The sequence below is a fragment of the Aquarana catesbeiana genome, linkage group LG08 (genome assembly GCF_042186555.1).
Source record: "Aquarana catesbeiana isolate 2022-GZ linkage group LG08, ASM4218655v1, whole genome shotgun sequence".
Taxonomy (NCBI): domain Eukaryota; kingdom Metazoa; phylum Chordata; class Amphibia; order Anura; family Ranidae; genus Aquarana; species Aquarana catesbeiana.
In genome coordinates, this window is record NC_133331.1 from 88,966,904 (window position 1) to 88,979,809 (window position 12,906).

The window sequence follows — 12,906 nt, forward strand, 5'->3', positions numbered from 1 at the left end:
TTTTTCAGCCTCTGTTTAACAGGGGCGTGTAATTACAATTTTTGATGCAATATTTTTCAGGGGGGCTCATTCCTGCGCTCCAACTAGAGTATCTGTGAGGGGTTGCAGTGTTGTGGCACCAGTGCCTAAGGCCAAATTTTTCAGCCCCTGTTTAACAGGGGCGTGTAATTACAGTTTTTGATGCAATATTTTACAGGGGGGCTCATTCCTGCGCTCCAACTAGAGTATCTGTGAGGGGTTGCAGTGTTGTGGCACCAGTGCCTAAGGCCCAATTTTTCTGCCCCTGTTCAACAAGATTATGTAATTACAATTCTTGATCTAATATCTCACAGCAGGCCCATTTCTGCGCCCACCAAGAGTAACTGTGGGGACTTACAGTGTTGTGGCACCAGCACCACCACCACAAAAAGGCCCAATTTTTCTGCCCCTGTTCAACAGGTGCATGTAATTACAATTCTTGATCTAATATTTCACAGCAGGGCCCGTTCCAGCTCCCACCAAGAGTACCTGTGAGGACTTACAGTGTTATGGTAACAGCACCACCACCACCAAAGGCCCAATTTTTCTGCCCCTGTTCAACAGGGGCATGTAATTACAATTCTTGATCTAATATTTCATAGCAGGGCCCTGTGAGGGCTTACAGTGTTGTGGCAACACCAACACCTAAGGCCACAATTTCTGCAGAGTATATAGGGCAGGCCCCTAATTTAAAACATCCAACTTACGAACGACTCCTGCTTTCAAACGGAAGGAGACAACAGGAAGTGAGATGAAATCTACCCCTAGGAAGGGAAATTCTCTCATGTAAGAGTTAATATGGGAAAAACGTGTCTCCTTTCCACTGATGCTTTATCACCAATCCTTGTTTCACTAAAAACCCCAAATTGTCAAAAAACATTTGTCATTGGGATAGAAAGTGAGGTAAAATCTTCTGAAGAGGTGCACAGACAGCAAAACAAATGTCACAGGGGTGATAACTCTTTTCCAAAAAGCTTAAAAATAGATTTTTTGGCTGGAGCTACACTTTAAAAATGTACCAGTTCAAAATTACAAACAGATTCTACTTAACAACAAACCGACAGTCCCTGTCTTGTTTGCACCGCCTGTATACTGCTGTTTAGAGGGCCTGGGGCCCCACGGATTTCCTTTTTTTTCTATTTGGGTGCGGGGTTCCCCTTAATATCCATACAAGACCCAAAGGGACTGGTAATGGACTGGGGGGTACCCATGCCGTTTGTCTCACTGATTTTACCGGAAACCGGACATTACATTAAAGCCGTAAGCAGTTTTAAATGACTTTTATTCCTTTAAAAATGTAATTTTGTGCAGGGACTGTTCTAAGCACGGGAGACACGCGCCACTTTACAGGCATACTATAGACACCCCCCAGGTACGATATTTAAAGGAATATTTCACTTTTTTTTTTCAGTTTAAGCATCACAAACCCTTTTTAGGACAATACCATGCAAATTAGCCTTTAAAATTAGCACTTTTGATTTCGAACGTTCGAGTCCCATAGATTTCAATGGAGTTCTAACATTCGTGCAAATTTTCGGTCTGTTCGCAGGTGTTCGGCTCATCCCTAGTCCTTTGTAATTTTCTAGCAAAAAAATATGATTTTTACATGTAGGAGAGAAATGTCATTATTGGCCTGGTAGGCAAGTGGTTAAGGTGTAATCAACAAACTGAAGAGCCACCAACTCTGCTCTCTCCAATCCATCAGTATGCTATACATGCACATGTGCATTGCAACAGAGTATTTTTGACTCCTAGTGCTGCTCCCTCTTCGCCCAGTCAAACAGAAGGGTTATATTAAAATGGTATTAAACCAGAAAAAATTGAATACATTTCAGCTTATCAATCATTAGATGTGGTGGCGTTATTAGTTTTCTTTTATAGGTTTTTTCTCTCTCTGTTTTCCTGGATTAGAATGTCTCCACTCTGGATGAAGGAGGACAGGGGACACATTTGAAAAGCAGCATTGTGAGTCTGGAGGGATGGGAGTGTTAGATGCACTAGCAGATTTAGATACATCAACAAATTGAAGCCAAACTCCAGCTAGCACTTTTTAAGCAGTTATAGCAAACAGTTTTGTTCCTTTTGGAACAAAGGTTTTAAATGACTAAGGCCCCCCCCCCCGCCTCATGGGGCGGAATCCACTTTGTTCAGCAGGGGATATGTCCGCTCATACTTTGTGGGCAGTCAGGTGTAAACAGCCCTCCAATCCAATCTGCATAGACGGAGGGGAAAGGCTCCCCTTCTGTTTTCTTTGTTTTTGTTTTTAGCAGACCGATCGGATTGGAGAACTTGTGTTCATTTACACCCGGCGGTCTATAGGAATACATGGACCATCCAATCTGGTCCGCTTGAAAAACTGACAGGCCGACCTAATTGGATCACCCATGTGAAAGGGGCCTAAATACTGTACATAAATATAAGCTGATCATTGTAAGCATCCATGTCAGTGGTAAATGGTTTGACTCTACCCTATAACTGCTACCCCTGCAGGACAGCTTGCTCTGTTGAAAAACAACAGACTTACTGGCCAGATTACCAGGTGAAAATAAAAGAAAGAAACCATAAAAAAGAAAACGAATGCAACCATCACATCTAAGAACTAGTAAGCTGCAATATAATAAATGTTAGCTGCCATTGGCTCCCGCTATTGTCAGTCATTGCCAGTGAGCCCCCATAGCAAGCTGTTTGCTACGGGGGCACTTGCCAAGAGGGAGGGGCCAGAACCCGAGAAGAGGAGGATTGGGGCTACTCTGTGCAAAACCACTGCACAGAGTAGGCAAGTATAACATGTTTGTTATTTTAAAATAAAATAAAAATCAGCCTTTAATATCACTTTAATACCACTTTAAATATAGATAAATTCTGGTACTAGTTGAATCCAAAAATTATTTAAAAAAACATTAATTGCCCTTTGTTTCTATCTGCCTGAAGGTCAGCTATAAAGATTTTGTAAAGAATATAAAAGTGCAATAATTGGTGTTTTTTCAATATCTGCCAAGAGTTCAGCTTTACATTGAAGTATTTTGCTTGCCACAAAAGAAAAAAAAGGAAAAAAGCAGAAGCACGTGATGGATGTGTTACATTTTAATATCTACTTATTAAAAATAAGACAAACTGCAAGACTCAATAACCATTTATTAGACTGATTACATACTCAAGCTAAGCCTGAGACCTGAGAGCTGGTTTATATTTTATTTAAATGATTCTTTATAATTAGTGTCTTTATATATGACACCCATTTCTGTCTTTTTATTTCTCCAAATAAGAACAAAGCATTTGTCTGCTGTGTATACAGTCCAAAGTGTTATTTTCTAACTAAAGGGGTTAATCTGACTGAAAAGTGAAGGAGTTCTGCAATATATCTATATATATATGGAAAATCCTCTTAGAAAGAATCTGGCGCTGTGACTTACGTCTGCTGGTTGAAGTAAACAGTATGCAGCCCTTCTCCTCCTCCTCCTTTCTCTCTATTCTTCCCCCCTCCTCCTGCCTGTTCCCTCCTTCCCTCCCTCCTTTCTCAACTTTACTCATGTGTTTCTGTTTAAGAACTCCAGTGCAAATGAATATGATTGGTGTCTACAGTCCCCTCTTGACTTCCAGCTGGAGTCATAGGAGAAAGCGTTTTTCCTCCCTCTGCAGAGCTGTTTACTTTCTTTATTAGTTTACATGGGGTTGTAGTCGCTATTTTAATCTTTCTGCAGTTCTTTTTCATCCTAAATCCTTGCCTGTCATAAAGATTTGAAGGCTGTAAAAGAACCAGCTCCAACATGCGGCCGTATGACTAATCCACACCCGGCTTTCTTCTATTTTCTTTTTTCCTGCTACTTCTTTCGGCAAATGTTCCTCATTGCTGGTTTTCCGAGGGCCAGAAAGGGATACCTCTATATGGCAAGCCCTTTGGACCTGTGCTTCGAGCCAAGATTGCATTCTGATTGGCTAAGATCTGCAGACAATTTGGCCTATCATGAATCGTATGGACATAGGTCGTTCTCGCGGAGCGATGGCTGGAAGTTGGCTCACGGCTTGCTTTTTCCCTTCCCCAGGTGCTGACGGAAATTCAGAACCCATGATTCTGGAACAATATGTAGTTGTGTCCAACTATGAGAAGCAAGAAATTTCTGAAATAAGTCTGAAGGCTGGAGAGTTGGTGGACGTGATAGAGAAAAATGAAAGTGGTAAGATTTCTTTGATTTATTTATTCCCTTAAAACATCCCTTAATACTTATAAATATTTTGTTTCAGTGCCCCCTCCCATCCACAAAGCTGTACATTAGCTGCATCTGGTACTGAACTTGGCTCAGAAATTGAAACGTTTCCCAGTTAACTTGGGCAGCGAGCCAAAAATATTGCCTTGCCCTGTAAGAATGTCTCCTATAGCTTATTTATGTATAAATGAAGTTGCATGGCCTTTGTCACAAATGGGGCAACATTAGGAAGTCCACATGAGTACTAGCTGCCAGGACAAAGCCTTTTCCTGCTGCAGGGTTAAAACGAGCTACAGCACACAGGCCCATTGCGGACCTCCAGTTGTTGAGGAATTACAGGTTCACCTGTGCCAGCCCCTACTGGCACATACTGTATACGTATTCTGAACAGGGCAACAGTAGGTAACCCTAATCTGTTTCTTCACTGATTAAAGTATGAAAACCCAATGTTTTGTTACTTCAGCATCCAATCTATCTTGGACCAGCTGGCAGAGCACATTGCAACGTGTAGTTCAGAAGCTCGAGGCCTGCAGGTTTCCCAAGCTTTTGGGACTGATTGCTGGTTACTGGAGCAAAGGATGACTCACAGTAATCAAATTTGTTGTTGCTATTTTGTAACCCACAATGGGAAAGGTTATGTGTAGTAGACTATATAACTCTTCCTCACTGTTTTACCTTGCAGTGCAAGCTCACATTGCAGGGCCTGTCATTTTTTGGGTATTGGACATGATTTTCATGAAGCCAGAAGGGATAACTGGTATTTGTGATACACGTAGCAGCTGCATTTCCTACTCACAGGCCTGCTAAACTAATTTAGTCAGCACAAAGCAAAAGTGATGTATGTTATTTTTCCATTACCGATTGTCTGGGGGTAAGCAATATAAGTTAAAGCCTCTCTGATTGGATGTTATTGTGTATGTCCAACCATAGTTACATAAGCAAACACAGCAGCAGTTCCGGCAGTGCCTTTAGTTAATAGAATGTATGTTTACATTCAGATTGTTTGTCTTTTGTAGTCTAGCATGTGTACCGTACCATGCACTGTACATTTTGCAGGCTGCTTTGTTAGGACATGCTGCTTTGTATCACTGTGCATGCTGCAGGCATTCATCCAGAGCTCCTGCAAATGTGGCAGTCTGTCTGGGAGATTGTTTCAGTGTTCAGTTTTTCTTTCCTGTGGTTAGGATGGAAGCAGTGGGTGGAGAGCTGAATTCAGAGTGTCAGCAAACGTCTTAGCTAGCTGTTTTAGAGGAAAAAAACGTTGGAAGAAAGATTTGGCAAATTGTTCTGTATGCCAAAAGCCAGTATTATTAACTGAAATGCTATTGCCATTATGAAGATCTAAGTTTGTTTCTTGCTGTCTTGTATGCAAACAGTTGTTGTGCAAATAAAGTTTTGCTTGTATTGGATTGTAAAAGTGACTTGAATATTTTATTATATAAGCAGCATACTTGGTACAATACATCCCAGTCTTATGACCCAACTTGCATAGTTCATGTCTGATAACACAGTCATGCATAGCCTATTTCTTGCATGTTAAGTCTTGGGTCTTGTATCCTGATTTTTAAGAATAAGAGTTGCTAACTATTGCAGCCAATCCGTTTGTTTGGTTTTTATTTTACCACAATTTAAAAGATGATTAGATGGTTGTCTTTGCCATTTTTATGCACTGTATATACTTTATTGTGTAATATGGACACTGAAATGTATTGTATTGTACATAGTTACATAGTAGGTGAGTTTGAAAAACACACAAGTCCATCAAGTCCAACCTATGTGTGTGATTATATATCAGTATTACATTGTATATCCCTGTATGTTGTGGTCGTTCAGGTGCTTATCTAATCTTATCTAGTTTTTTTAAACTATCGATGCCCCCCGCTGAAACCAACGCCTATGGAAGTGAATTCCACATTCTTGCCGCTCTTACAGTAAAGAACCCTCTACGCGGTCTAAGGTTAAACCTCTTTTCTTCTAATCTTAATGAGTGGCCACGTGTCTTATTAAACTCCCTTCCACTGAAAAGTTTTTTCCCTATTGTAGGGTCACTGGTATGGTATTTGTAAATTAAAATCATATTCCCTCTCAAGTGTCTCTTCTCCAGAGAGAATAAGTTCAGTGCTCGCAACCTTTATTCATAACTAATATCCTCCAGTCTCTTTATTCGTTTTGTTGCCCTTCTCTGTACTCGCTCCATTTCCAGTACATCCTTCCTGAGGACTGGTGCCCAGAACTGGACAGCATACTCCAGGTGAGGCCGGACCAGAGTCTTGTAGAGTGGGAGAATTATTGCTTTATCCCTGGAGTTAATACTCTTTTAATGCATGCCAATATTCTGTTTGCTTTGTTAGCAGCAGCTTGGCATTGCATTGGACGCCCAGGTCCTTTTTCATCCTTGATTCCCCCAGAGCCCAGTGTATAGCTTGCATTCATATTTTTGCCACCCAAATGCATTATTTTACATTTTTCCACATTAAACCTCATTTGCCATGTAGTTGCCCACCCCAATCATTTGTTCAGATCTTCTTGCAAGGTTTCCACATCTTGTGGAGAAGTTATTGCCCTGCTTAGCTTAGTATTGTCTGCAGATACAGAGATTGAACTGTTTACCCGATCCTGCAGGTCGTTTATGAACAAATTAAATAGGATTGGTCCCAGCACAGAACCCTGGGGGACTCCACTACCCACCCCTGACCATTCCGTGTACTCCCCATTTATCACCACCCTCTGAACTCGTCCTTGTAGCATTTTCAATCCATGTACTTACCCTATGGTCCATGCCAATGGACCTTACTTTGTACAGTAAACGTTTATGGGGAACTTTGTCCAATGTATTCAACTGCATGAAACTTTTTGTGGAATTTGTGTACTGTTTAGTTAGATATTGTATTTTTAAGTGTTTCCAGAGATTTTGGGTGAACAACAGGATTGCCATGTCCAACTCTTCAGTGAGTCAAAATATGCACAAGGAAAATTATGTGACAACTTGGCCAAGGTATTGTGTGAAGTTGACTTTGGGCAGAATTACTGTAGACAAGCCTCAATAATTGCATACTTAAAGTGTATCTAAACCGAAGAACAAAATTGGAATATATTAGAGCTTACCAGTCCATAGATGGTGGCTGTATAAGTTCCAGTTTTTAGGCTTTTATTGAGCTTTATTTTTTCTGATCCTGCTTGTAACACACTTTCTGTCATAGGGTGACAATGCTCACTCACTGTACTGGATCTATGGAGGAGCAACATAGTTACCATAGGACAGGAAGTGTGTTAGGGCTACAGAACCCTTTCTTTCTCTTAATCTCCATAGCATAGGTGGTAGGTGTTCAGTAGTCCACAGGGAGAGCTGGGAACAGTGCTTACTGATCAAGACTGCGACACTGGCAGAAAGCACAATTTTTGACAGGGTAAAGGCATTTTTTGCACCTAACGAACAGATATAACAAAATGTGGTCAATGTTATATTTAACAGACTAAAAAGTAGCAAAAAGGAGAAAATCATTGTTAGAGTTTACATATGCCTACATGAAAGAAAACCAATGAAAAAGATTTGGATGTAAACAAATCTATAGTTTTTAAACTTTAGAGGAGAAGTATTGCCAAAACTTTTTGGGCCATAATTCTCCTATGGATCAGAAGAGTGCAGTTCGTTCTGCACTCCTGTGACCTGTTTTGTCATTCAGTTGCTCCAGGCCTTGGGAAAGATCCCAACTTTAGAGCCGGTTCACACAGGGGCAACACGACTTGCAGGCCGACTCTGTGAGACGACCTGCACACGACTTCTGCAAACAACTTCTGTATAGAAGTCAATGCAAGTCGCCTGAAGTCGCCCTAAAAGTAGTACAGGAACCTTTTTCTAAGTTGCAGCGACTTGAGTTGCTCCTATTAGAACAGTTCCATAGTACAGAACGGGACGCGACTTGCCAGGCGGCTAAGTCGCCTGACAAGTCACCCCTGTGTGAATCGGAGCTTACAGTCTGGATCCACCCAGATGTCCTGACCAGCAGCTGGCTCAGCCTCTCACCTGAACCCCTGGGAGACTGAGCCAGCCGCTCCCTCTCCTCCCCAGCCCAGCGCTCCAGTGAGCACTGGAGGGGCAGAGTAGAGAGCCAATAACTGACAGCTTTCTGCTCAAAGTGTAGGGGAGAACTGAGTGATCAGCAGTGTTTGATCACTCAGTTCTCAGTGCAGAGGCAGCGGGGGACAGATGCAGCATCGGATCCATGCTGCATCCACCTGGGTGAGTAGAAGGTTTTTTCTTTTAAACAAAAAGGGATCTTTCTGTCACTGTAATAAAAGTAAATGTAGGACCAAAACTTTTTTTTTTGGGTGGACTAAGATAGGCCTAGGTCCCCTGTCTGTTTTTTACTGTTGTCCTTGACACCACTGATGAGCAAAACCCATCTCTAACTGTCCTGGTTACCATTGTCTCTTTGTATATAGAGTGATATGAAATCTACATTTATGAGTTGCCACAGAACAGAAGGCGAAGGGACATATTCCAATGGGGAAACTTTCTATTATGTTCCCCTTGCTTTGGAGAAATCTTGTCTTACTTTCTGATGTATCTCGGTGACAGAAAGTAAAGGGAATTTTCCCTGACAGGACACAGACGGAAACCAAACGAGTGATCTTAACCATTATCCAAATCAACCAAGTGGAACTTCTCAGTGGCACAAAGAATATAAATGGTAATATGATAATTCTGAGATGTTTTTGGATACAGCCATTTTTTTTTTCATCCCTACTATTTAAAATCCAGTTAGATACCAATCAGCTGCACAATTTATAACTGGCTTTAATTTAAAGCTATTTAATCTAGATGGTGCACTTAATTATTATTGTTTTTCTAGTAGGAAAAAATCCAACACAGACAGAACAGACCTCAACTCTGCCCAATGTGTGTCTTTGGAATCGTTCCCAGCTTCAATCATACTTTAATAGCAAATACAAGCATACCATACAGGTTCATAGATTTGTCTAAGTTGTGCAGGTGAAGATGGCTGTATAAGTGCCAATCACAGACTTGAGTATAAATGCAATGATTGTACTATGGTTTATCAGGCCCTCTGTGGTGAACATTTCATTGTAGGTAATAGTGCTATTAGCTAGAGCCTTAACAGTAAACCAACAAGGCAATTACTTCTATACATGGTATGTTAGTAAAACTATACAATTGGTTAGTCTAAACAAGAGTAGCCAACAAAATGTTTCTCTGCTATTTCCCTTGTCTAGTAAATCCAGAAACTGTTTAATTTTGTGTCTTTTTTTTTCATGCTGTGAAGGTTTTCAGATTTATAGTGTGAGATTTCTTTGTTGAGAGGTCTCAGTCTTCTGTTTATGCCGTACATCTAGTCACAGGGTTATTGACTTTGCAGCAGTCGCCAGTTTGTAAAGACTGTGACGTTGAAAATTCCAGATGGCAAACTGCCCTTATTTGTAGACTGTTAGTAACTTTAGCCTTTGGGTAAAACTTCCCTTACCTCTACAGCATCAGTGTAAAATATAGCAGTTCATCCAGTGCACATGCTCCTCCTGTCCCAAGTTTTGAAATCAATGGAGGGGAGGAAATTGTCTTAGAAACTTCAAAAGCCTGACTGACACAATAACAGTTATTGACAATTCACTGCCTTTGTGAATTATAAAGATCTGCCGCTAGAAACATTATTCCCCCTAGTCCTAGACAGGTAAACCCTCTGATTTTCAAGATGCCAAAACACTAAAATGATCATAGCTACATTCATGTATATTGTATTTGTATACATTGAGAAAAAAAGTGAAATGGCTTAAAGAACTAAACATATTTTTCCTAAAATTCTTTTCGTTTCTCACAAAGGATGTATAATATGAAAACGAAATTGCCACGGTTGATTTATTTGCATTCCCTTGCTGAGAAGAGTTCATTGCACTGTACTACATCCCTTGCTCTTCAGCTAAAAACACAGACATTACTTATAACTACTAAACCAGGACCCTGCATTCACTATTTCTGGTCTCCCCCAGTACACAGGACATAGAAATGCATTTTTTTTATTATTTATAATATTATTATTATTTCATTCTCCCTCTGTCTGGACAGTGCTAATTGGCCCTGTAGTGATCATATGCACTCTCCCCCCCCCAAAAAAAACTTTCTAGGAATACACATCAACTGAGCACATGCAGAGTGCCCCCAAGGCTCTGTACTGTCAGGAGATGAACTGGGAACAGTGGAGGAAGGGGAGGATCAGAGAAGACAGGATAAAACAGCCTTTTTACACAATGTGCAGGATTAACAACTTAGATTCCACAGTGAGTATAATAAGCATGCTTTACTGCATATACAGACTGATTTTACTCTTGTGGGTTTAGTATTAAGTGATATAACCACTTCACGCCCAAGGCCGTCATTAGATGCCCTGGACTTTGAGTTGGGATATCTGAATGATACCTGCAACTGCAGGCATCATTCAGGTATCATCTTTTTTAGCCGGCTATTCCCTGCACAATAAGAACAATCATAGCAGCAGTTCACCTGCTTGATTGTTCTTACAGGTGGTGGGAGCGGACGTCTCCCCCCCCCACCACCACCACCACCCACCAGTGCTTCTACCGGCACGCTCGTGCGATCGGCGAGCTGGAGAAGGAATTCGTTGGCGCTGGAAGTTCACCGTAGAGAACACCGGTGACCAGATGGTCCCCGGCAGTCTCTATGATCTTCGGAGGCCCGGGCGTAACGTTATGACATCACGCTCGGCCTGGCAGTTGTAAATACTGCCGTGTACTCGGCTGGAAAGGCCGAGATCGTTTATTTTTTTTCTCAGCCTTTCCTGCCTATAGGAGAGATTTGGGGAATTATTAGACCCCCAGATCTCTCCATAAAGAGGACCTGTCATGCCCTATTGCTATTACAAGGGATGTTTACATTCCTTGTAATAGGAATAAAAGTGATAAAAAAAAAATAAAGGGACACTGGAAAAATAAAATAAACAATAAAAAAATGAAAATTAAAAATGTATGTAAACGATGTTCAAACGACACATGTGAGGTATTGCCATGAACGCTAGCGCGAGAGCAACAATTCTAGCCCAAGACCCCCTCTGTACCTCTAAACAGGTAACCAGTAAAAATTTTTAAAGGGTCGCCTATGGAGATTTTTAAGTACCGAAGTTTGGCACCATTCCACGAGTGTGCGCAATTTTAAAGTGTGCCATGTTGGGTATCTATTTACTCGGCGTAACATCATCTTTCACATTATACAAAGAAAATTGGGCTAACTTTAATGTTTTTTAATTTTTTTTTTATTCATGAAACAGTTTTTTTTTTCCAAAAGAAAACATGCTTGAAAAATTGCTACGCAAAGACCGTGTGACAAAAAGTTGCAACAACCGCCATTTGGTTTCCTATGTTCTCTGCTAAAAAATAACATATACAATGTTTGGGGTTTCTGAGTAATTTTCTAGCAAAATAATGATGATTTTTACATGTAGGAGAGGAGTGCCAGAAAAGGCCCGGTATGGAAGTAGTTAAACCATCAGTGTTAGGCACTTTTAGCTGATTTGATCATTAAGGCTCCATGCACACTGGGTTTAAAAAACATCTGTTCTCTCAGGAGTAAAAAACGCTCATATAGAGCGTATACATTTTTTGTACAAAGTTTAGACAAGTTTAGGAGGGTTTTACGTTTTTTCTGCCTCCAAGCTCCAATCAGAAATGCGAACCATAAGGGTTTTTTTCCTTCCTCTAAATGTTAAAATCAAAATATGCCTCTTTAAGTCCTAATGTGCATGGACACATAGGATAACATTGAGTTGCTTCTACAGGCAGAACACAAGCAATGTTTTTTAAGCCAGTGTGCATGGAGCCTTACTGAGTATGCCGCTTCTTTATCCTTTAATCCTTGCCTATGTTCCAGTTTATGCTGATGCCATGACTGCTACCCCAAGTTTGCTGTTTCAGGGTGGCTCCTTTCTCTTTCAGAGATCTATGGAGCCACCCTTGCATGCAGGAACTAGAATTATGCTGGCGGCCCTCCAGCTGTTGCAGAACTACAAGTCCCATCATGCCTCTGCCTATGGGAGTCATGCTTGTAACTGTCAGCCTTGCAATGCCTCATGGGAATTGTAGTGTTTCAACAGCTGGAGGGCCACCAGTTTGAGACCCCTGCTGTGTGCAGTAATAGAAGCACACAACCCTATAGCCTGGGATGGCAATATACTCCCTTGCTCTTCCCTCCTTCTTTGCCTCCTCCCCCTCCCTTTTTCAAGCTAACAGACTGACTTCAGACTGCACTGTCCACTGTTAACGCTTCCCTGTGAATACTGGAAATTCAGGAAAGCTGCACCGAGAGAGCGTGACCTATCAGCACTGGAAGCTGTAAACTGCAAGTGCTGGGGTAAGACTGTTAACAAATAGTTTACTGGAGAATGTTTATTTAATTGTGCTCAGTGTTATGTCAAGAAGGGTTTATTTACTACTTTAAAAGACACATAGAACTTTCCGCTTGAATCATAATGATGTCTTCTTTTGTGGTGTAGATTTTATATTGTTTTGTCTGGTCTATTAAATAAGTAACACTTTTCATTTGTTTGAGCAGGTCATTTTTTGTTTTCTCTCAGACTCAAATAAAAAAAAAAAGTTTGTTGTCTTAGTCAAAAATGTCTGCATGTCAGCATGTTGCAATAATCATGTGCTCTATTGCATA

At 40.9% G+C, this 12,906-nt stretch overlaps 1 protein-coding gene across 10 annotated transcripts in view; it reads left to right on the forward strand.

The window, feature by feature from the left end:
• The window catches only part of SH3PXD2A (SH3 and PX domains 2A), a 467,201-nt gene that overhangs the window by 325,324 nt on the left and 128,971 nt on the right, over positions 1-12,906 (forward strand). For all 10 annotated transcript variants that reach the window (XM_073596110.1, XM_073596107.1, XM_073596109.1 and 7 more), the window contains one exon: positions 4,062-4,193. In XM_073596110.1, coding sequence (XP_073452211.1) covers positions 4,062-4,193 — 132 coding nt within the window. The remainder of the gene's footprint in view (positions 1-4,061; positions 4,194-12,906) is intronic.